The 26,175-nt window shown below is 37.0% G+C and overlaps 1 protein-coding gene and 1 pseudogene across 2 annotated transcripts in view; one reads left to right on the forward strand and one right to left on the reverse strand.

The window, feature by feature from the left end:
- LOC105532132 (ecotropic viral integration site 5 protein homolog) overlaps positions 1 to 26,175 on the reverse strand; it is a gene marked incomplete at its 3' end in the record, with an annotated part of 264,948 nt that overhangs the window by 81,987 nt on the left and 156,786 nt on the right. Inside the window, exons 11-13 of the mRNA XM_011970220.1 lie at positions 25,618 to 25,671; positions 23,093 to 23,125; positions 22,395 to 22,541 (exon numbers count right to left, since the gene is read on the reverse strand). Coding sequence (XP_011825610.1) covers positions 22,395 to 22,541; positions 23,093 to 23,125; positions 25,618 to 25,671 — 234 coding nt within the window. The remainder of the gene's footprint in view (positions 1 to 22,394; positions 22,542 to 23,092; positions 23,126 to 25,617; positions 25,672 to 26,175) is intronic.
- On the forward strand, positions 5,684 to 6,391 carry LOC105532125 (annotated as a pseudogene). The gene has a single exon (XR_001004921.1). The product of XR_001004921.1 is annotated as an ATP synthase F(0) complex subunit C3, mitochondrial pseudogene (transcript).

Below are 26,175 nucleotides of genomic sequence, written 5' to 3' on the forward strand. Positions count from 1 at the left end.
AAAAAAAAAAAAAAAAAAGCCTACATAATTCTTTGATGTTCTCTCTAGAATTACAGAAAAGGGAGGGAAGATGAGAAGAAATCCTGTCTAGTCTTCCACTAAGTACTTCCTAGTATGAAGGTCCCAATAACTTCAAACGGCAGTCATTTCAGCATTCAGCAGCTTTTAACTCAAATTCCTCCTTATTTATGCTGAACTAAACAGCAAAATAAAAATACCTGAATGGTAAGACCAAGAACAGCTGGATAAAACTGCATAATAAAAATACCTGAATGACACGCAGTCATAGGTGAGTCACAAAGCTTTTAAAGGGATTAAGCTAGACTCAGAGAGTTGGTCTCATTAGGAAAAGTTGTCCAACATAAACACATTTGTTACACCCCACATTAGGAAGAGTCAGATGTGCAACTGTATGAAATATCACTAGAGGATTTCTACGTCTAGGGGCTTCTTGCAAAAACTCATTGGAGCATGTAAAATACTTAGACAGTTTAATCTATATGCTCAGTTTGATCTTATGCTTAACTTATTTACTTACTTTATTTAGTGCACTAAATACAAATTCAGTAATAAATTAACTCAATTTTTTTTTTTTTTAAGAGATAGGGTCTTGCTCTGTCACCCAATCTGGAGTGCAGTGGCACATCAATGATCACTCAAGCGAGCCTCCCACCTCAGCTTCCCCAGCCCCAGTAGCTAGGACTTATAGGCATGTCCCACCATGCTTGGCTAATTTTTTTTATTTCTTGTAGAGACAGGGTCCTGCTATGTCACTGGTCTTGAACTTCTGGTCTCAAGCAATCCTCCCGTCTTGTCTCCCAAAGTGCTATGGTTACAGGCATGAGTCACTGTGCCTGGCCTTCAATGATTTTTGAAAACTAACAATAGTAGGTTCCAACTATCAAGTGCCAGCGTAAAATGGAAGCAGTGACCTACTAAAGACAATCATTCTATAACTGGAACTGCAGAAACACTTGTTAAACAAAGCCAATACCCAAAATTAGTTAAAAATAAACTTTACCTTTTAAAAACTGCTGCTCCGAAGTTTAATATACTATTGTAAGATAACTATACAGCATATCACTGTACCAATAGCATTGAAACTATTAAGAATTATATGAAATATTGAACAAAAGTCAATAAATCTGGAGTAACATAAAAGAGTTCATAGTGAGTCAGAGGGAGCCAGAGATATTAAAAGCAAAAAAAGAGAAAGGTTCTTGTTTATAGCTAATAAATGTAGAAAAATGAGAGAATATGAAAATCACCATTTTGGAAACCTAATGTAATAACTGATTCCATAAGGATGATCCATGGAGGGTAAAAGCATTCGGTAAAAGGTGGATGGAGAACAAGATAGTTACATAGTAAAAAATATTTCAAACATATCACTTAATAGTGGCAAACATGAAATCATAGCTTTTACGAGGGAAAGAGTCTGAGATAACCAAACCTAGCATGGAAACCAAACTCAGCATCACTAATAGTGGGCACAATTTATATCATGTGCCTTCCTGATTTAAAGCAAAAAGAAGTTTACAACATCATCTGTAATCTAAACGTCTGAGTGTAGTTTGTAAGAAATACAATGACACCATGAGGAAGGAATTAGACAAATCTAGAATATGAAATAAGACAACTAGGCCACACCTGTAAAAAGTTAATGTCATTCCTGACATTGGTTGTTTCTTTCATCAGTCTGGACAGAGATTTGTCAACTTTATTGATCATTTCAAGAAACCAGCTTTTGGTTTCACAAATTTTCTCTACTTTTGTTTTCAATTTAACTGATTTCTGCTCTTTTTATTATTTGTCCATTCTGCTTGGTTAGCTTGAATCTGCTTTATATGTCTAGTTTCTTAAGGCGGAAGCTTAGATTATTGGTTTGAGACTTACTGACTTGCCTAATAAGCACTTAATACATTTTCCACTTAATATTATAAGCACTTAATACATTTTCCACTAAGCACTGCATTAGATGGGTCCCACAAATTTTTAGATATTGTGTCTTCATTTTTACTTAATTAAAGTATGTTCTAATTTCCTTTTAGACTTCCTCTTTGACCCATGGGTAAAAACATATTGTTTAATTTCCAAATATTAGGGGATTTTCCAGATACCTATTATTAATTCCTAGTTGAATGCTATTAGAGTCAGAGAAGATCCTTTGTATGATTTCTATTATTTCAAATTTGATAAAGTTTCTTTTAAGGCCCAGAATATGTTCTATCTTCATAAATCTTCCATGTATGCTTGAAAAGAATATGTATTCTGCTGTTATGAGGTACAGTGTTCCATAAATACCTATCAGAGCAGGCTGGATGACAGTACTGTTCAGGTCTTCTGCTACCTACTTGCTTCATCAATTACTGAGACAGGGACGTCAAAGATTTGAACTTGTTCACTCTACCTTTCAGTTCTATCAGTTCAGGTTAATGTTCCTGCTAGCATACACACCTTAGGTGACACACACTCCTAAACACACTCCATAACAATCTTATTTAAGATTGTAATGTCTTCTTGGTGAACTATCATTATAGATAGTCCTCTTTACTCTTGGTGCTATTCCTTGTTCTGAAGTCTACCTTGTCTATGATCTTCATGCAGACACTCTAGGCTTTCTTTTGCTTAGATTTCCATATTTTATCTTTTTCATCCTTTTAATTTTTTTCCAGTTGTAATTAAAATATTATGTCCAATAATTACAGGCAGACCATCTTGATCCTTCACTCCTAGAAACTGACTGTGGGGGAAAGTCACTATCATTAGCTATCAAGCTCTACATGTTTCCAATAGCTACAGAGCAACCTACTTTGGCCTCTGTAATTTCTAATTTTTGTAACTGAGACTACTTTGCCCCTACCTACAGGCTCAGATTCACTGATATTTTGGGACCAACCTTATTTCTAAGTAGAGGGACATGAAGACCTTATGTCTGCTCTACTCTGACACATTAAATTGAGCTATCCTATCCAAACATCACATCCCCAAATGATATCAAATCTTAGCTGTGGGTAATAGCCCTCATATTCATCCTTGTCCAAGCTGTTCTCCCATTACTGGAATATCAGTAAACACTGATATTCCAAATTAATGTCTCTTACGTCTTAATCCCCTTGCCTTTGGGCTATAGGCCATTGATCTGATAATCTGTTGCAACTCACTTCTCTTGCTGCCACCCAACCTGCTCTGCTTCACTTCACATTGCATTCTCCTTTATAAGTCTCAAGGCAACCACAACTCTGATCAAGACTTGCCCAACCCCAGCCCTGAGTGAATCTCCTAATCCTCCCAGGCTCCTCCTGCAAAGCAGATCACTTGTTGCTGGTTCTACCCTGACCCTCACCAATGGGTTCTAGCACTGAGACTTTACATGTTCCCCCATAAACTCATCTTCTACCGCAATCACTCAAATGTGTTATGTTTCTTTGAGCTTTATATTATCATTTATTTAGTCTTTTTGAAAACAATTTATTGAAGCAAAATTCTAAAATCATTTTAATACTATTTCACTTCAAAAACATTTCAACATTCTAAACATACAAAAAAAACCCAGAACACTGAAAATCACATTTAAGTACAGAAGGTTCTTTCTTGAACTTTCATTGATGCACTGGCTCTTTACTTTGCTGACAATAGTTCTACAGCTTGTTCAGAAAGTTTAGACAATGCACTTAACTAAAAAAATCCAAACACTTCCAGGCCAGCTGACCCCTCTTTGTCCACAGCTAAGAATGGTAGCAGAGTGTTACATTACCGTATGTAGAAACAAGACAAGCTGAAGCTAAATGGATGAACATTGCAGGGGAAACAGGACTAGCCTCACAGTGCACTATGACCCCTCCAAAAGGCGTTGTCCCCCACAGGCTCAGTGCCAAGAAACAAGCACCAAGAGTTTGTCTTGGTTGTTTCGTTCTTTTCATAAACTATATATATATAGAGTTGATAACAGGATTTCTAGCCAATAACCATATAGTTAATACCACCTTACAAATGTTTTTTAAAATGCCAGAAATATCTTTAAATGCTTTGTCACACCAACGGCAAAGTGCATAGAGTGAGGAAAATACGAGATTATCTTTTCATTTTTGGAATGTTTGGAAATATGTACAACTTTGATACAATTTCAGAGTGTTCTAGACACATATGACCACTTCAGGTAAACCACTGTCAATTTTTAGAGCACTCTGACAGACTATAATATGATTGTGATCGAATTCTGTAATTAAACCTAATGAGGGCAACAGACATTTCTCAAACAACAGATGTGTCAATTATGGCCCTCCCCTACTTTCTAAGGTATTCGCAAGGAGACAGATAAACAGTTTTTTATTCATCATCACCTTCTTCTTCCTCTTCCTCTTCCTCCTCCTCTTCTTCTTCACATCTTCTTTGACTTCTTCTTCCACCTTTTTCCAGGGAACTTACAGGGAACTTTAGCAGGACCCATTGCACCAGACTTGCTGTTAGACTTAAAAGTCAGCAACACCCTTCTTGTATTTCTCCCTCAGCTTCACTGCCTTAGTGATGCAAGGCTGCTTTTCACTGACACTTAAGTTATCCCACATCTCACCCAGTTTTTTTGCTACATCTCTCTAATAAAGATGCCAGGGTTTATGGATTTGATCTTGGGGTGAAATTCTGAACAGTACAGGAAGAATCCAGACGGTGGCCTTTTGGAGACATGAAGGTCCTTGCCTCACTTAACTGGTTCACAATCCTTCATCTTCCAAGCATAGCATACTTTATATGCCTTTGTCATTTCATCACATGTAGGGTTCTCTTTGCCAGACATTATCTTCCACCTCTCAGAGCACTTGTTGGAAAATTCTGCAAAACTGACAGAGACCTCTGGGTTTTTCTTATGTTCTTCTCTGCATGTCTGCAAAAAGAAGACATAAACAAACACCTTTTCCTCCGGTTTCTTGGGGTCACCTTTAGCCATCCTGACTAAATTGCTTCTTCCTTCCTGGTCACCTAGCAAGAGGGAAGGTGAATGGGGCAGGAAGGGTGCATGGAGGAGAGGCAGGGGGTCAAATAACCTTTTTTGTGGGGGACAGGGGGTATAGAATTTCTCCCTGTCGCCCAGGCTGGAGTGCAGTGGCACAATCTCAGCTCACTGCAAACTTCACCTCCCAGGTTCAAGAGATTCTCATGCCTCAGCCTCCCAAGTAGCTGGGATTACAGGTGTGCACCACCATGCCCAGCTAAGTTTTGTATTTTTAGTAGAGATGGGGTTTCACCATGTTGGCCAAGCTGGTCTCAAACTCCTGGCCTCAAGTGATCCGCCCATCTCAGCCTTCCAGAGTGCTGGGATTACAGGCATGAGCCACCATGCTTGGCCTCAAATAACCATTTTAAAGTGGCCGGGCGCGGTGGCTCACGCCTGTAATCCCAGCACTTTGGGAGGCTGAGGCGGGCGGATTATGAGGTCAGGAGATCTAGACCATCCTGGCTAACATGGTGAAACCCCGTCTCTACTAAAAAAACAAAAAAAAAAAAAAAATTAGCCGGGTGTGGTGGTGGTCGCCTGTAGTCCCAGCTACTTGGGAGGCTGAGGCAGGAGAATGGCATGAACCCAAGAGGTGGAGCTTGCAGTGAGCAGAGATCGCACCACTGCACTCCATCCTGGGTGACAGAGTGAGACTCTGTCTCAAAAAAAAACAAAAATAAAAAAATAGAGTCCCATTACTTCGACCTCTGCCACCGCCGGTGCCGCCGCCACCTCACGGGAAGAGAGGAAGCAGGAGAGGAGCCCACGTCGCCTGTCACCCAATATCTCCAGTCGCGTGGTCCCGAAGAGTGTAAGATGTTCGCCTGCGCCAAGCTCGCCTGCGCCAAGCTCGCCTGCACTCCCGCTCTGATCCGAGCTGGATCCACAGTTGCATACAGACCAATTTCTGCATCAGTGTTATCTCGACCAGAGGCTAGGACTGGAGAGGGCTCTACGGTATTTAATGGGGCCCAGAATGGTGTGTCTCAGCTAATCCAAAAGGAGTTTCAGACCAGTGTAATCAGCAGAGACATTGATACTGCTGCCGAATTTACTGGTGCAGGTGCTGCAACAGTAGGAGTGGCTGGTTCTGGTGCTGGTATTGGAACAGTCTTTGGCAGCCTCATCATTGGTTGTGCCAGAAACCCTTCACTGAAGCAGCAGCTGTTCTCATATGCTATCCTGGGATTTGCCTTGTCTGAAGCTATGGGTCACTTTTGTTTGATGGTTGCTTTCTTGATTTTGTTTGCCATGTAACAAATTACTGCTTGACATGTTGGCATTCTTATTAATTACAGATGTAATTCTGTGTATCTTACTGTGACTCCGAAAACTGTAGTATTGGTGTCATGGAAATGTACGTTATTTCCAAAGTCATTTCATTGAAGATGAAAACTTCAATTTCTTCTGTGATCTGTACTTACACAAGTTTGGATTATCACAAAGAAGAATGTGCATTCAGACAGATGCTGTCCAATTCAGAGAAAGCTACAGCAGTTGCTCCACTGATGAAAATATCCCAATGTAATTTTTATGGGAATTCTTTTATATAGTGTTCTGCATACTGTAATTCACAGGGCTTTTGTTTATTCACATAAAGGACAAATATTTGGGTGTTTTGAGCTTCTATAAAATACGATGAATTAAAGATAGTTAATACTCAAGACAGTCTTGTGTTTTTAAGGTCTAACATCAGTTAGAATACTTCAAATCAGAATCACCTTCCAGGTGGTTGGTTCTAAAAATAAATCACGTCAGCTTTTTAAGAAATGAAGCCTTAAGCTGGGAGGTAATGTGATTTTTATTTTTCAGTAAGTCTCACATTAAGCAATTGTGTGCTTATAATGAATCTTCCATGTCTTTTCAGAACAGGTTCAGTCCAACTAGCAGCTAGTTTCTTACTTGAACAAGACTATTAAAAACCAAATATCAAAAAGTAGACTGAATTGACTAGATTTTTACAGCCAAAAGTTGCTGTAAGGCAGCGTTTATCACTGTTGCTAACATGTTTATAGTGGGAGTCTTAGGGATGATAGCTGGTTCAAGAGTATTTTGCTGCTAATACTTTATGTTGCTTCTTGGTCAAACTTTTCCCATTCAAAGGAAGAAGGTGGTGCTACTATAGACAGTTTTTCCCCTAGCAAATATATTGTACCATAATATCTATCGTCCAAGTTTCAGGGTTTTTTGAAAGTTGATAATTAGGAAAGCGACATTTTACTTTTTTTTAGTGCCCTTTGCCTGTTTGATTTCCATTGAGAAAGAGCAGTCAGTTACCAAAGTTCCTCAAGTGTGGGAAGACTGCCTACATAAGAATCAGTGTTCGTTTAAAAAACAAAAATCCCTAGGTTCCAGACCTACTGAGTTGGACCCTTTGGACACGAGACTCAGCAATCCGTGTCTTTAAAAAGGCTTCCCAGGTGATTTTTGTGCATACTGTTTGAGAATCACTAAGTTATACATATGCTACCTTCTATAAAGTGAAATGAGGCCCACAAAAGCTAAAGAGGTAGAGCTGCTACCACGTTTTTAGTTGATTCATCATCTAGTCTATATCATCCAAAAGAACTAGAAATAGGTATTCAAACAAAAACCTGTATACAAGTATTCATAGAAGCACTACTTACAAAAGCCAAAAGGTAGAAACAACCAAATGTCTATCAGCTGATGAATGGATAAGTAAAATACATCCATATAATGGAATATTCAGTCATGAAAAGGAATGAGGCACTGATACATACTGAATAAATGTGAGTGAACCCTAAAAACATGCTAAGTGGAAGAAGCCAGCCACATGATTCCATTTATACGAAATACCCAAAATAGGCAAATCCATAGTGACAAAGCCAATTAGTAGTTATCAGGAACTAGGGAGATGGGTGAAGAGGGAGTGACCACTTAATGCGCATGGGGATTCCTTTTAGGATGATGAAAATAGGATGAATTACGGCTGGTCCGATGGTAGTGGGTTATCAGAACTTATTAACATTAGTGTCATTAAAGTTGGTATATAGCCCCTCACTGCTAAATCTGGCTGAAAAATTTTTTTTAATTTTGATAAATTAGTGGTGATGGTTGCACAACGTTGTAAATATACTATAATAAATGTCACTGAATGGTACACTTTAAGGTGGTTAAAATGGCAAATTTTACATGTCTTTTCCTGAAACTAAGTACTGTACGATGTAATACAAAGTACATAGTATAAAATTTTAAAAGTGATAGGAAAATGCTTAGATTAATAGTCATCTATTCCAAGTGTATTTTAAATAAAACTGGTCTTGGTAAAGACCTATTAAAAATAAAATAAAATAAAATAATTTTAAAAATGAAGTGAACAATTCAGTGTCTTATGGTACATTAAGAATGTTGTATGACCATCCATATCTAGTTCCAATCATTCTAAAGTAAAACCCCTTACCCATTAAGCAGTTTCTTATCCTTCCCCTCCCCTCCACCACCACCTTCTGGAAACCACTAATCTATGTTCTGTTCTCTTTAGATTTATCTATTCCAGATATTTCCTATAAATGGAATCATATAATATGTGATATTTTGGGTCTGGCTTTTTTCACTTAGCTTAAGGTTCTGGAAGTTCATCTACTTTATACCATATATTAGTACTTCATTCCTTTTTATGGCTGAATAATATTCCATTGTGTGTATACGACAATTTGTTTATCCGTTCACTCATTGAGGGACTTTTGCGTTGGTCCACTTTTCTGTGAATGCTGCTGCTACAAACATGTATACACATACTTGTTTGAGTACAAGCATTCTCTTATTTGGGGCATATACCTATGAAATGAATCTATGCTTAACTTTTTTGAGGAACTGCCAAACAGTTTTCCACAGCAGCTTTATATTTCATTTTATATTCCTACGAAAAAATGTATGAGGGTTTCAACTTTTCCACCTCATTGCCAACATGTTTTTTAAAAAATTATAGCCATCCATTATAAAGGATGTGAAGAGGCACCTCATCATGGTTTTGCTCTGCATTTCCCTCATGAAAAATGATGTTCAACAGCTTTTCATTTGTTTTTTGGCCATCTGCATATCTTCTTTGGAGAAAAGTCCACGCAAGTCTTTTGCCTATTTTATAACTGGGTTGTCTTTTTGTTGTTGAGTTGTAAGAGTTCATGAAATATTTTGGGTGGCAGATCCTTATCAGCTACAAAACTTGCAAATATTTTCTATCATTCTACAGGTTGCCTTTTCACTTTCTTAATAATCTCTTTTGATGCACAAAAAGCTTTCATTTAGATGAAGTCCAATTTATCTTCTCTTTTGTTACTCATGTCTTTGGTGCCTAAGAACCAATACCTAAAAACACTGACAAATCCAAGGTCATAAAGATTTATCTCTACGTATTCTTCTCAGGGCTTTATGGCTTTAAAAACATAAAAATGTTATTTTTAAATCATAAAGTTGGCTGGGCACAGTGACTCATGCTTGTAATCTCAGCACTTTGAGAGGCTGAGGCAGGCAGATCGCTTGAGTTCAGCTTGAGGCCAGCCTGGGCAACATGGCAAAACCCCATCTCTATTAAAAAATATGAAAATTAGCTGGACATGGTGGCATGTGCCTGTAGTCCCAGCTACTGGGGAGGCTGAGGTGAGAGGATCATTTGAGCCCTGGAGGTTAAGGCTGCCGTGAGCTGATTGTGCCGTTACACTCCAGCCTGGTGACAGAGAAAGACCCTGCCTAAAACAGAACAAAACTGTAAAATCTACAGAATATTTTTAGTTAAATTTTGTATACAGTTATGTCTTAGGAGTCTAATTTCATTCTTTAGCAGGAGAATATCCAGTATTCCCAGCATCATTTGTTGAAGAGACTATTCGTTCCTCATTGAACGTTCTTAGCATCCTTGTGGGAAACCAACTGGTCATAGATATATGGGTTTATTTCTGGACTCTCAAGTCTATTCCATTAATCCATGTGTCTATCCTTATGCCAGTACTACTTTGACTACCCTACTACTTTGACTACCCTACCTTTGTATTAAATTTTCAAATCAGAAAGTATGAGTCCTCCAACTTTGTTCTTTTTTTACAAGATTGTTTGGCTATTCAAGGCCACTTGCAATTCCATGTGAATTTTAAGATCAGCTTTTGCATTTCTGCAAAAGTCCATGGGAATTTTGATAGGTTTGATAGGATTGAATCTGTAGGTGATTTTGGGTAGTAGTGACATCTTAAGACTTCCAATATACAAATATGAGATATATTTTCATTTATTTATGTCTTCTTTATTTTGACAGATGAGTAAACATTATTTCAGTTTTCAGAGTACAAGTCTTTACCTTCTTGGTTAAATTTATTCTTATGCATCTTATTCTTTTGGAAGCTACTGTGAATGGACTTTTTTTTCTTAATTTACTTCTCTGGTTATTCATTACCAGTGCATTCTTCTACTTTTAACCTACCAAGATCTTTGTATTTAAAGCAAGTTTCTTGTAGATATGCTTTGACTTTTTATCCAATCTTATAATTGGTATATTTAAAATACTTACATTTAATATAATTACTGAGATAGTTGGAATAAAATCTATAATCTTCCGAGTTTTCTATTGGATCCACTTACTTGTTGTTCCTTTTTTCTTTTTCCTGTCTGATCAAATAATTTCTTAAATTACTCAATTTTATCTCTGTTATTTGCCACCTAATTACATATATATATATATGTTTTTAATTTTAGGTGGTTTCCCTAGGGTTTATAAATACACATTTTACTGTTCCGCGAAAACCACAAACTTATTTCTTGATAAAGGCCTTTCTACTAGGTGTACGTTCTATCTGGAATGTTTCTTCCCAGATCTTCAAATAGTTTCCATCTTCACATCACTGAGACTCTGGTCAAATGTTAGCTCCTCAGGGAAGCTCTCCAAAACTAGCTTACCTACAGTAGCACCTGCACAAACCACCTCTCCTCTGCTTTATTTTTATTTATCATCACCTTATTACCACCTGAAATTGCATTTGTTTAATGTGTCTCCCCAACTAGAACACTTCATGTAATAGCAGTTTTCATTTTTCTTGTTTACTATTATTGTATCCTCTGCACTTAAGATAATACTTTGCACATTAGTTTTCAAATAAATATATGAATAAGTTCATTCCATTATAAGATTACCACATATAGGACTAAGGAAAATACAAAGTGCTTACACAAATTCAACCTGATATATTTACAATAAATTACAGAATAAAGAAATAAGTTATCTTTCCCATGACTAAATTGGCCGCTACTTATATTTGGAGAAGAGGAGAAAGAGAGGAACTGTAAACAAAATCTGGGTCAAAAAATAACGATTTAAATGTCTATTTGATACAGTCTTTGCATTGAAAGAATTTTAAAGTTAAAGATTTGAACCACAATGAGATACTACCCTACACCTACTAGGATAGCTATTACTTAAAAACAAACAAAAAACAGAAAATAACAACAGTTGGCAAAGACATTAAGAAACTGGAACCCTTGTACGCTGCTTGTGGGAATGGAAAGTGGTACAGTTGCTATAGAAAAGTCTGATGCAACCTCAAAAAATTAAACATAAAATTACATATGATTCAGCAACTCCACTTCTAGGTATATGCTTAAAACAATTAAGAGCAGGAACTTAAACAGATACTTATAGGACAATATTCATAGCAACATTATCCACAATAGCTAAAAGGCAGAAATAACCCAAATGTCCATCAACAAACAATTGGATGAACCAAACGTAGTATATACACACTATGGAATTTTATCAGCCGTAAAAATGAATGAGATTCTGATACATGTTACAATGGTGGACTTTGAAAACATCATGCTTAGTGCAATAAGCCACACACAAAAGGACAAATATTGTGTGATTCCACTTATATGAGATACCGAGAATAGGCAAATTCACAGAGACAGAAAGTAGAATAGATGTTACCAGGGGCTGGGAAGATGGGAAAAGATTATTGTTACTAGATACAGAGCTTCTGTTTCAGACAATGAGAAGGTTGTAGAAATGAACAGTGGAGACAGCTGCACAATATTATAAATGCACTTAATGCCACTGAACTGTACACTTAAATGGTAAATTTTAAGTTGAGTATATTTTATCACAATGAAAAAAATCAGACACAGCAATCCCACTGCTGGCTCCAAAAGAAATAAAATCAGTATGTTGAAGAGTTATCTGTACTCCCACATTTATTGCAACACGACTCACAAGAGCTAAGATATGGAATCAACCTAAATATCCATCAACAGACAAATGGATAAGGGAAATGTGGTGTGTATGCACAAATACTATTCTTGGGGAGAGGGTTCAAGATGAATGACTAGAGGTGTCCAATGCCAGTTCTCTTTAGAAAGAAGAACCAAAGTTACAAGTGAATAACCAAAACATGAATAGACTAACAAGCAGAGAATGCTGGAGGCTAGTAGAGAACTCATGAGAAGCAGCTGGGGCACAGAAAAGGACGGAAGCAAGAGGCTGGCAGAGATCTGCCAGGAACCCCAAGGGACTTGGTATCTAGTCAAAAGGGTAGGTGGGAGTGTTTGGGCTCCTCTTTCCCCTGTGACAAACCACTGGTATCTGAACTGTCAGAGAGCTCGTCCCCTCCAGAAACTCAAACACTGGTGTGGGCAGTGATCTGGGGACTTCTTGAGGGCACTGCACCAGATTACCAACTTGCACTGGGTTGCTCACTCTGCCCCCAGACTTGAAAGGCAGCGATAGGGTGCTATACTGGGAGCACAGCCATCAGGGGTCTGTGTCCTGCCCAGGGAACCTCAGCCTTTGTGTCTCCACATCACTAAAACCCCATAGACATTCCTTGGCATCTGCTCAAATTGTGGCAGCAGCAAAGGGATGGCTGGACCAAGGGAGTTGCAGGGTTCCTCGGCAAGTGCTGCCCTGAAGAGAAGAACAAGTATTGCACACCAAGGGAGCGGTCACTGGGACAAAGAAAACTAGAACACATACTTTCCTGTGCCCAAGAGCTCACCACCTATGGACTGTGAGTAAGTGTGCTGTTTCCAGCAAAAATGTGGGCACTGTGCTTGGCTCTACAAAACTTTTCAAGTATGATTTCATCCTGGGGGCCAACCTGGTTTGAGTGCTCAGACCCAGGCATGGAGATGGGGACTCCTTCCCACCCCCACTGCTGTAGGCATAGCCATGGCTGATCCCACAGGAAACTGGCATGGGTGCATCAGAGGACAGACTTTCTGGGGCAGACAGGGGTGACTGTGGTCTTACTGGCAATCAGTCCACCATATCTAAGCTTGCCCAAAAGGTGGGACTCCCTCCCCCTCTCCATACAGAGCAGCAGCGTTCCTGCAAGGGAGAGAAGAAGAGTCAAAAAGCTGTGTGTTCTGAATTGAGGGAGAAGACTCCAAAACAAAGACATTCTGGCAGCAAGCCATGGGCAGTCACCTTTTAAGGCTCTCAGGTACATTGCAGCGTAGAGATAAGACAGTGGTGTCTGACCAATTTGAGTGTTCTGAGTATGGGGACAGGGGCATGACAGGGAGGGAGATTACATTCCTGCCTGCCCAGGCTATGGAGCTAGGATACCTACCTGCCTCTCTGCAGAGACCTCAGTGTACTTACCAGGAACTTCCCTGCCGCCCCCTTCAGGGCTGCTGCTTGTGCTTGCCATTGGGGAATCCAAGGGAAGGCTTAGCTTTCCATCTCTGCCCTGACTTGTCCCCTGCTAGGGGGTGAGCAGAGAGCTCAGGCCACTGTACATTCCATAGCCCAGTCCATTGCCTGAAGCAACAGAGAACTTCCCCCAGTAAACAAAGATCAAGCACCTGCCCATCTGCTTCTGTTGCAGCAGGCTGTTACCCACGACCACCGCCACCTTTCCTGAAGGTTGAAATGCACAATCCAGTAGAAAACCTGCTGACACAAGTGCACAGTGCTGGGAAATGAGATAAGATTCTTGAGACTTCCGCCATCCCAGCCCTGCAGGAAGCTGTGATACTGCTCACGCACCCAATACACTGCTACTACAACTAGCATTTGAGAAAACCACCACACAAAGGCTATCTATGTTCAAAGAACTCATGCAGAGTTTCTGCCAAGGAAGCACCCAGAACATACATTACAGTTACATCCTTCAGAGGAAAAAAATTCCTGTCCAAATGAAAGTAAATTCAAAAATAAGAAGAAAAAGGCAGTTTCTCCATATGAGAAGGAAACAGCCAAACAATTCTGGAAGTATAAAAACAGTGTTATGACGCCCTCAAAAGATCACATTAAATCTCTAGCAATGGATCACAACCAAAATGAAATCTTTGAAATACCATATATAAAGAATTAAAAATACTGATTTCCAAGAAGTTCGATGAGATCCAAGAGAAAGTTGAAAATCAACACCAAGAAATCTGAAAATCAAGTCTGGAAACAAAAAATTCATTGAAGAAATTATAAAATGCAGGTAAAACTTTAACAGACTAAACCCAGGAGAAAAAAGAATCTCAGAGCTTAAAGACAGGTCTATTGAATTAGTCCAGTCAGACAAAAATAAAGAAAAAATAATTTTCAAAAATGAACAAAGCCTTTGAGAAGTATAGGGGCTATATAAAATGTCTAAACCTACAAGTTACAGGTATTCCTGAGGGAGAAGAAAAGGTAAAAAGTTTGGAAAACCTATCTGAGGAAGTAACTGAGGAAAACTCCCTAATCTTGCTAGAGATTTAGACATCCAAATAGAAGATGCTCAGAGAACTCTAGGAAAATACAGTGCAAGAAGGACTTCACCAACACATATAGTCATCAGACTAATGACAACATGAAGGAAAAAAAAAATCTTCAAATCAGCAAGAGAAAGGTGTCTAATCACCAATAAAGGAAATCCCATCAGACTAACAGTGGACATATTGGCAGAAACTTTACAACCCAGAAAAAAAAAATCACAATCCCATTTCAGACTTATTAAAGAAAAAAAAAAAAACCTGTCAACCATGAATTTTTCATCCTGCTAGAATAAGCTTCATAAATGAAGGAGGAAAAGTCTTTCCCAGACAAGCAAATGCTAAGGTAATTCATCACCATTAGACCAGTCTTACAAGAAATGCGCAAGGGAGTTCTAAACATGTAAACAAAAGATCAATACTCAACATCATAAAAACAGACAAAAGCATAAAACTTACAGGTCTTATTAAAAGGATGATCCAGTAATATGCTGCTTACAAGAAACCCACCTAACAGACTGAAGGAAAAAGGGTGGAAAATGATATTCCACACCAACAGAAACCAAAAGCAAGCAGGAGTAGCTACATTTATATCAGATAAAACAGACTTTAAATCAACAACAGTGAAAAAAGACATGGTCATTTTAAAATGGTAATGGGACAAAGTCAACAGGAAGATACAACAATCCTAAATATATATGTACCTGATATAGAAGGTACCCAGATTCATAAGACAACTACTACTGGGGCACATGTTCTCAGGACATCCTGAGACAGTGCCTTGGAAACAAAAATAAATAAAAAGAAAAAGAAAAGAAAACCAAAGAAAAACTATCTAAGAAAAGAGACAGCAATACAATAATTGAGAAGGACTTCAACATCCCAATGACAGCATTAAAAATCACTGAGACAGGAAATCAACAAAGAAACACTGGACATAAATTGGACTCTAATAGACATTTATAGAACCTTCTATTCAACAACCATAGAATATACATTCTTCTTAACAGCACATGAAATGTTCTCTAAGACAGACCATATTTTAGCCCATGAAACAAGTCTCAATAAATTTTTAAAAATCAAAATCATATCAAGTATCTTCTTGGACCACAGTGGAATGTAACTAGAAATTTATTCCAAGAAGAACTCTCAAAACTATACAAAATACATAAAAGTTAACCTGCTCCCAAATCATCTTTGGGTCAGCAACAAAATTAAAATAGAAATCTAAAAATTTTTTGACACAAATGACCATGGAGACACAACATACAAAACCTCTGGGATACAGCAAAAGCAGCACCAAGTGGGAAGTTTGCAGCATTATATGCCTACATAAAAAATAACCAGAAAGATCACAAATTAACAACCTGGCATCGTACCTCAAGAACTAGAAAAACAAGAACCCAAAGCAAGCAAAAGAATACAAATAACAAAGATCACAGCAGAACTAAAGGAAATTGAGAACAAGAACAACAAAAATACTAAGGATCAAAGAAATGAAAAGTGGGTTCTTTGAAAAAAATAAACAAAATCAATATACTGCTCAACTAACCAAGAAAAGAGAGAAGACTCAAATAAACAAGTGATCGGAAATGAAAAAGGAGACATTACAACTGATAACACAGAAATACAAAAGAACACAGACTACTATGAAAATCTCTACACTCACACTAGAAAATCTAGAAGAAAGGGATAAATCCCTGGAAACATAAAACTTTCTAAGGCTGAACTAGGAAATCCTAAAAAGACTAGGAATCCTAAAAAGACTAATAATGAGTAGTGCAATTAAATCAGTGAAAACAAATCTCCCAACAAGAACAAGAAGCCCAGGATCAGATGAATTCACAGTCAAATTCTACCATACATACAATGAAGAACTAGTACCAATTCTCCTGAAACTCTTCCAAAAAACATCGAAGAGGGACTCCTCCGTAACTCATTCTATGAAACCAGCATCACCTTGATATCAGGGAAAGATCCACAAAAGAACAAAAACTACAGACCAATATCTCTGATGAACACAGATGCAAAAATCCTCAACAAGATCCTAGCAAACCAAATCCAGCAGCACATCATAAAGATAATATACCACAATCAAGTGGGTTATATTGCAGGAATACAAAGATTGTTCAACACAAATAAATCAATAACTGTGATTCGCCACATAAACAGAACTAAAAACAAAAACCGTATGATCATCTCAACAGATGCAGAAAAAGCACTTGATAAAATTCAGCATCTCTTCATGATTAAAAACAAAAAAACCGCAACCAAACAAAAACCAAACATAGGCCAGGTACATCAGCTCATGCCTGTAATCCCAGCACTTTGAGAGGCCAAGGCAGGTGGATCGCTTGAGCCCAGGAGTTCAAGGCCAGCCTGGGTAACATGGTGAAAACCCATCTCTACAAAAAATTCAAAAATTAGTGAGGCATGGTGGTCTGTGCTTGTAGTCCCAGTTACTCAGGAGGCTAAAGCAGGAGGATCACTTGAACCTGGGAGGTTGAGGCTACAGTGAGCCACGACTGTGCCACTGTACTTCAGCCTAGGTGACAGAGTGAGATCCTGTTTCAAACAAGCAAACAAACAAACAAAAAAACCTAAAAAATCTAGGTTCTCCTTGCATTGTTATAAAGAAATACCTGAGGCTGGATAATTTATAAAGAAAAGAAGTTTAACTGGCTCATGGTTTTGCAAGCTGTACAGGAAGCATGGCACTGGCATTTACATCTGGGAAGGCTTTTACTCATGGAGGAAGACGAAGCAGGAGCAGGCACATCACACAGTGAGAGTGGGAGCAAGAGAGAGTAGGGGTGCGGGTTGCCACACAGTCTTAAACAACCTGATTTCACAAGGACTCACTCATATGAGGACAGCACCACGCCATGAGGTCTTTGCCCCCATGATCCAAACACATCCCACCAGGAACCACCTCCAATAATGAGGATTACATCTCAACATGAAATCTGGAAGGAAGAGCCAAGCCATATCATAGGCATTGAAGGAATATACCTGAAAATAATAAAAACCATATGAAACAAACCCACAGTCAACATCATAATGATTGGGGAAAAGTTGAAAGCACTCCTCTAAGATCTAGAACAAGACAAAGGATGCTTACTTTCACCACTCTTACTCAAAATAGTACTAACAGTCTTAGCCAGAGCAACCAGGAAAGAGAAAGAAATAAAGATATTCAAACTGGAAAAGAGGAACTCAAATTATCTATTTGCTGATGTTACAATCTTATACCTAGAAAAGCCTAGAGATCCCTCCAAAAGGCTCTTAGATTTGATAAAAGAATTCATTAAAGTTTCAGAAAATCAATGTACAAAATCAGTAACATTTCTGTACACCAATAACAATCAAGCTGAGATACAAATCTAGAAGTAAATTCCATTGACAACAGCTACAAAAAAATTTAAATACCTGGGAATACAGTTAACCAAGGAGGTGAAAGATCTTTGCAAGGAAAACTTCAAAATACTGATGAAATACATTGCGGATGACACAAACAAATGGAAAAAAATATTCCATGCTCATGGATTGGAAGCATCAATGTCATTAAAATGACCATACTGCCCAAAGCAGTCTACACAGAGTCAATGTATTTCCTATAAAAATACCAATGTCTGTTTTCACAGTTAGAAAAAAAAAAATCCTAAAATTCGTATGAGACCAAAAAAGACCCAAAACAGCCAACGCAATCCTAGGTAGAAAGAACAATACTGGAGGTATTGCGTTACTTAACTCCAAATTATACTACAAGGCTATCATAACCAAAACAGCATGGTACTGGTTTAAAAACAGACACACAGATCAATGAAACAGAACAGAAAACCAGAAATAAATGCACATACCTACAGCCTCCAGATCTTCAACAAAGTTGATAGAAACATACACTGAGAAAAGGACACCCTATTCAATAAATGTTGCTGAGAAAATTAGCCATATCAAGAAGAATGAAATTGGATTCATATCTCTCATCATTTACAAAATTAACTCAAGATGGATTAAAGAGAAGGAAGAAAATATGGATTAAAGACTTAAACGTAAGACCCGAAATTTTTAAAAGTGTAGAAGAAAACCTGGGAAGAACCTATCTGCTGATTGGCCTAGGCAAAGAATTCATGACTAAGACCTCGAAAGCAAATGCAACAAAAACAAAAATAGACAAATGGGACTTAATTAAACTACAAAGCTTCTGCACAGCAAAAGGAATAATCAACAGAGTGAAAAGACAACCTACAGAATGGGAGAAAATATTTGCAAACTATACATAAGACAAAGGACAAATATCCAGAATCTACAAGGAACTCAAACAACTCAACAGGAAAAAAAAAAAAAAAAAAAAACAAACAAAAAAAACCACTTCATTAAAAAGTGAGCAAAGGCCATGAACAGATGTTTTTCAAAAGAAGACATACAAATGGCTAACAAACATATGAAAAAAAATGCTCAACATCACTAATCATCAGATAAATTAAAATTCAAACCACAATGCAATACCATCTCACACCAGTCAGAATGGCTATTAAAAAGTCAGAAAATAACAGATATTGGTGAGGATGTGGAAAAAAGAGGACACATATACACTACTGGTGGGAATGGAAATTAGTACAACCTGTATGACAAATGGTATGGAGATTTCTCAAAGAACTAAAAACAGAACTGCCATTCAATCCAGCAATTCTACTACTGGGTATCTACCCAAAGGAAAAATCATTATATCAAAGATACCTGTACTCATACATTTCTCGTAGATTTATTCACAATAGCAAAGATATGGAATCAACCTAAGTATCCACTGATGGATGACTGAATACAAAAAAAATGGTGTGTATATACACCATGAAATATTACTCAGCCATTAAAAAGAATGAAATTATGTCTTTTGCAGCAACATGGATAAAACTAGAGGACATTATCTTAAGTAAAATAACTCAGAAAGTCAAATATTGCATACTGTCACTTATAAATAAGAAATAAATAATATATACACATGGACATAGAGCATAGAATAATAGACACTGGAGACTCAGAAAGGTAAGAGGGTGAGAAGGGGTGAGGAATGAGAAATTAACTCATGGACACAATGTATACTATTCAGCTGATGGTTACACTAAAAGCCCCAGACTCCACTACTAGGAAACATATCCATGTAACAAAATGCACTTGGATCCCCTAAATGTATAAAAATAACACTATTCAGCCATTTAAAAAAATGAAATTGTCATTTGTGACAACATGGATGAACCTGGAAGATATTATGTTAAGTGAAATGAGCCAGACACAGAAAGACAAATACCACATGATCTCACTCATATGTGGAATCTAAAAAAGCTGATCTCATAGAAACAGAATAGAATAGTGGTTACTAGGGACTAGGGAGGGGATTGGGAATATGATGATGGGAAGAGAATGGTCGACAGGTACGAAGTTACAGTTAGATAGGAAGAATAAATTCTGGTGTTACATTGCACAGTAGAGTGACTATAGTTAACAATAATGTATATTTGAAAATAGCTAGAAGAGTGGATTTTGAATATTCTCACCACAAAGAAATAAATGTTTGAGGCAATCAATGTGTTAGCTAATTACTCTGATTTGATGTGTCAATTAAAAATAAAACTTTCAAAAATCATCAAAAAAGTGAATAGATATGCTAAGTGAAAGAAGCCAGACATAAAAGTCACATACCTTACAACTCCACTTATTTGAAATTCTAGAAGAGGTAAAACTATAGTGAAAGAAAGCAGACAAGTTGCTGGGGTTGGGGGGTGGTGAACCATAAAGGGAATGATAGACATATTATTTGTTTTGACTGCGGTAGTGTTTCATAACTACACACATTTCCAACACATCAAGCTTCATACTTACATTTGATTAATTTTATTACATGTAAATTATACTTTAATAAAGTTAATTTTAAAAGTGAAAGAGAGAGACCTGAGAAGGTCTAGCCCTATTTAATCATTTAGGGGAAAACACACACACACACATACACACACACACACACACACACAAAACTGTCTTTGAGTATACAAGATCACACAGTTGGCAAAACAGGACTAGAATCTAGTTCCATAAATAAAATCCAAAGCTCTTTATATCATATAAATTGCCACTATTTGGCAGTAGGGAGTGGTGGTGGTGGATGCTTATATTGGTAACTCAATACCTCCTGCTGTAATACAGATTTAAAACCCTTATTCTGAAACTTTGAAGAATTCATAAAGTTATATTAGGGAAGGCTATAATCAAAACACTGAGCAACAGATGTTCACTTTCTATCAGTAATATGCTCATTCATTTTATTCTGGCTATGTTTGCTTACCAAGTTAAATTTTTTACTATCAACCAGCATTCTATCCCTTTGATATACATCTATCAATTGGTCTCAATATTTGAAAAACAATGTAAAAAGTTTAATTCATGATTCTAATGTATTATGACTGTAGCTTATGCTAAATGCAAACAATACTTAGTTTTCTTTAAAAAATCACATTGAAGTAACTTATTTCAGGTAAATTCCTAACATAATTCCACAATTGTTTTTTCTTTTGAATGCTTTGATATTATTGACATTTCATACAAAAGTGGAGCAAAATATGAGTTCCCTTCTTTTTAGTATTATTTTATCACTCTCCTATTCATTTTTCTTAGCAATCTTCAATAACAGAAAAAAAAAAAGACGTTTATGGCTCCTTCAATTGCCAATTTTTCTTTTTGCTTTTGGTTTTCTGATTTTCCTGTACTGAGATGATGATGCTGTGTCTTAATTTTACTGAATAAAAAGAATGTCCTACTCTGCAGTCACTCTATTTGCCTTCCAGATCTGCATAGAGTTCTAGGATTAACACAACTTTTTCTGCTTACTTATTACAATGTAGTGCCTACCTGAGGATGGAAAACTGAAACAAGAAATAATATGTTTTCAAAGATAAACAGTTGGCTTTTCTTTTACCCTCATATTCCTGATTAAGATCACCCTAGTCTGAATTTGCCAATGGAAAATGTCTAAGCTGCAAAAGATACCTGAGGCTAGATGTACAATTAGTAGTTGTTTCGTACATACTCTAGGTTGATTAAGATAATTAGAAACACACTCTAGGTTAATTAAGATAATTTTTAAAGGGTTAATCTTTTTCATCTTTGCAACTTCTCTCCCTCTGAAATAAAGGCATACACCTTAACCCATAATTCAATGTCTTGATGTAGGAAGTCTAAGCAACAGTATTTCGTAAGACACAAATTGCCACACTGCCGAAGCTTTAAATGAGATAACCACATATATTCTGCGTGTTGGGTAATATTTCATCTGCACAATGAACAAAAACTAGCTGAAGTTGGGATTTAAAAATTACTGTTAGCAAAATGACAGCTATTATGAAAACAGATTTCTAAAAACTTAAAAGCAATTCTGACATACACTGCTTATTTACCATTACTTAAAACACAGTGTAAGGAAAGAAAATATACCTATTTCTAACAAAACTATGTAGACAGAAAAAAAATTAGAACAGGAGTCCTTAGGCCACAATAAGACCCCTAAATATCACAGAACATAAAATTGTATAATTTAAAAGTTCAATTAAAGTTGAAAACAAAGTTATTTAAAACAACAGCACAGAATCTGTGCTATGAGAAAAAAAAAAATGATTGAAAGGAAGGGGGATGAGAAAGGTGAGAAAAGCACTACCAGACTCCTTACCCATTGTTGTTGGTGCTGGAGCTTCCTGATGGTATTTTCAGCTTGCTCCAGCTTAGCACTGGCCTCATCACTCTGCTGTTTGATGGTGGCCAACTCCCGTTTTATGAGGTAGTTTTCCTCAGCCTCCTGGGCTCTTGTCACTTGTCCCTTAGGACATAATTTTTTTGTGTGTAAAGCAATTTAGGATAGATTCAAGAAAGACTGCCTTTGTGAGGTTTAGTTATTTACTTTGACATATTAAAAAAAAAGTCACCTCAGCGAATAGAACAGCCTAGGTAATCATTAGCTAGCAGCTTGTTATTGCTCCAGCAAATTTTGGGAAACTAAATGAAAATTTCACCTGACAAGAACAATTCTTCTTTCAGTCAATAACAATTTAATTCATGCAATATTACTGAGTTGTACATGCAGGACTGAAATTTTCAATGAATAGTAGTTAATTTCACAGAATCCACTTATTGCCACTTTGAAATAAATACTTAAAAAAATAAGGTTAGCTTTAAAACGTGCAAAAATAAACCAAGATAACATTTTGTTATAAAAAATTAAATTTATACCCACATACACCACCCAAAAAATTATTTCTAGAAAAACGCATGTAAAATTGCATGCATTAAAATATGAATTTTGAGGTTTAGGACTTTCCTTAGAAGTTAGAGAAGATGTTTAAAAGAACTAAAACAAAACAAAAACTATACCTGTATCAATCTATCTGCCAAGGAAGCACTTTCCTACAAAAGGAAAAATTCAGATAGAAATATAAGAGAAAGAAATAAAAGTGATAAAATTAGGAAAAAAGAAACAAATATATGCAAATTCCATCTACTTTTCATTGCTAATTAAAATGGACATTTAAATTTTAAAACCATTTTTTACTGAATGTGTTTTTATTTTTAAACCTTAAGAAAAAGATATAAAAACAAGGATAGGTGGTTGAAAATCATGTGTTTCCTGAAGATATCAAACACAAAGTCCAAGTGGTTTTTCATTACCTGCAACAAGCACAGTTTTCTGTTTGTTTGTTTGTTTGTTTGTTTAATAGAGACAGGGTCTCACCCAAGGTAGAATGCAATGGTATGATCACATAGTTCACTGTAACCACCAACTCCTCGGCTCAAGGAGTTTATCCTTCTGTTTCAGCCTCCTGAGCAGCTAGGACTACAGGTGTGTGCCACCATGCCCAGCTAGTTTTAAAATTTTTTGTAGAGATACAGTCTAGCCATGTTATCCAGGCCAGTCTTGAACTCCTGGCCTTACGCAATCCTCCTGCCTCAGCCTCCCAAAGTGTGGGGATCATAGGCGTGAGCCACTGCACTCAGCCAAATATTTCTTCTTCTTTTTGATGTATTTACATCTTTTAGACTTAATCCATATTGTCAACCCACTTATATGAAAGGGAGAAGGAATTTGAGTAAGCAATTCCACTTAAAAAGTGTGACAGCAATTTGTACAACAGCAGCTTTCAAAGAAACAAAGCAAGGAAAATATGACAAATAAAATTAATGAGCTAAACTTAAACGTTAGCAATAACTGAGAAAGTATACCTTTTTATTACGGAATTCAATTGATACATAGTATTTATAGAATTCTAAGTGCTAAGTGACACACCTGGGCCACCTAAGCCAATAAAAAAAGGAACTTAATTTTCTAGAAGCAAAATTCAAACTTAACATTTTCTTACAGCATTGTTATCATTCCGAAGGTTCAATGAAATACTATAATGCTTTTCCGGTTTAAACGTCTTACTCCAAAGATTTAAAAAAAAACAAAAACAAAAACACCAAGACGACGCGCATATTTGATTGTAAGCTAGATATTTAGTGGGAAAAAAGAGTATATAGTTAAAAAAACTTAAAAGCAAGCTCAATCTTCCTGTGGAGTCACCAAAAGTAGAATTATTCTCATAGCAACCCTAACATGATGACAGAAAAACAGGGAAACTATTTTTGACTTAATATGATGTATCTGCAATTATTATCCAACAAAGGCAGACATGTAATAAATATCCGGTCCTTATTATGCACCTCTATTTAATATGAAATCATCAAAACTTTTCAAACCAACGACAAATACTACAAAATATTCATATTTCCATTTATTTATTTCTTGAATATTTATCTGTAGATTTTCAGGGAAGATTTTAAGATCCTTGGCAATATGATGAGGGGTATGTTTAAATCTACTTAATCTCATCCCTAGTTAAAGAAAGAAAAAAGCAGTCAGGCACGGTGGCTCATGCTTGTAATCCCAGCACTTTGGGAGGCTGAGGCAGGCAGATCACAAGGTCAGGAGATCAAGACCATTCCTGGCCAACATGGTGAAACCCCGTCTCTACTAAAAATACAAGAATTAGCTAGGCGTGGTGGCACACGCCTGTAATCCCAGCTACTTGGGAGGCTGAGGCAGGAGAATCGCCTGAACCTGGGAGGCGGAGCTTGCAGTGAGCCACGATTGAGACACTGCACTCCAGCCTGGGCAACAGAGCGAGACTCTGTCTCAAAAAAATAAAATAAGAAAAAAGCACCAAAAGAGTGTGAATTCAGATGTCTTTCTTTTAATAAAACGAAATTCTTAAACCATACTTTTACTACTCAATTCATTCTTATAGCATCTGAAATGACTACAAAAGATTTTTCATCAGAAGCACAGTATGAAAAATAATGCAAAATTTCCATATTTGCCCAGTTATTCTGTATAAAACAGAAAATGTAACAAGTAGATACCAAAATAATTATAAGAACTAAAAGTTTATGCACAATTCCTTTGTGTTGAAAATCAACATGAGAGTGAATTTTTATGTAAGGAAGCAGTCAGTCACTTCAACTAAAAGCAATCCTAGGCCTTAAAGGAATTACCGCCACGTTCAATATGCTAGAAAGTCCAGGGCAACATTTGAAACTCATTTTTTAAATGCTATATTAGAACGGACTCCCAACTAAATTCTAAAAGAACATACTTTTTAGAAATTATGTGTAAAGAAAACAAATAGTATCAATATGTTACTCTTAATCTCAGTTAAAACTTGAATATTAAAGTTTAAGAACCACTACAACTGATCAATTTTTTATTAGTAACAAGTTATCTGGCTAAATAGTAAGGTAAGCAAGCTAAGCATTCAATACTACAACATAGGAGACATGTGCCAGAATTTTTGAGGATTTTTAATAAATATACAGAAAAAACACTAGGCATCCAACAGAAGCTTGCATAAGTAGTCACTTACTTTTTCTAATGTCTCGATGCGCTGTTTTAAAAGTCTATTTTCTGTGCGTAACCTCTGCCAAGAAAAAAAAATGTTTTATTTGCAAGCATTTTTGAGAGGAAAAAAAAGATTCCTAAATCACAGTCCTGAAAACGTACCACCTTTTATAAATAAGAAAGGAGTCTAAGGGATGATTACATTATCAAATGTCAAAGACTCAGAGTAAGAAATACACAGAAGGCAGGGCACCATGGTTCACGCCTGTAATCCCAGCTCTTTGGGAGGCCAAGGCGGGCAGATGGCTTGAGTTCAGGAGTTCCAGATGAGCCTGAGCAACATGGTGAAAGCTCATCTCTGAAAACTACACACACACACCCACACCCACACACACACACACTTTAGCCAGGAATGGTGGTGATGAGCCTGGGCAACAGGGTGAAACCTTGTCTTTATGAAACACACATACACACACGAACATACGCACACGTGCACACACGCACATACACACACACACACAATTTAGCCAGGAATGGTGGTGCAAGTCTGTCGTCCCAGCTACTTGGGAGGCTGAGGTGGGAG

Source organism: Mandrillus leucophaeus, unplaced genomic scaffold, assembly GCF_000951045.1.
Source record: "Mandrillus leucophaeus isolate KB7577 unplaced genomic scaffold, Mleu.le_1.0 Scaffold933, whole genome shotgun sequence".
NCBI classification, from domain to species: domain Eukaryota; kingdom Metazoa; phylum Chordata; class Mammalia; order Primates; family Cercopithecidae; genus Mandrillus; species Mandrillus leucophaeus.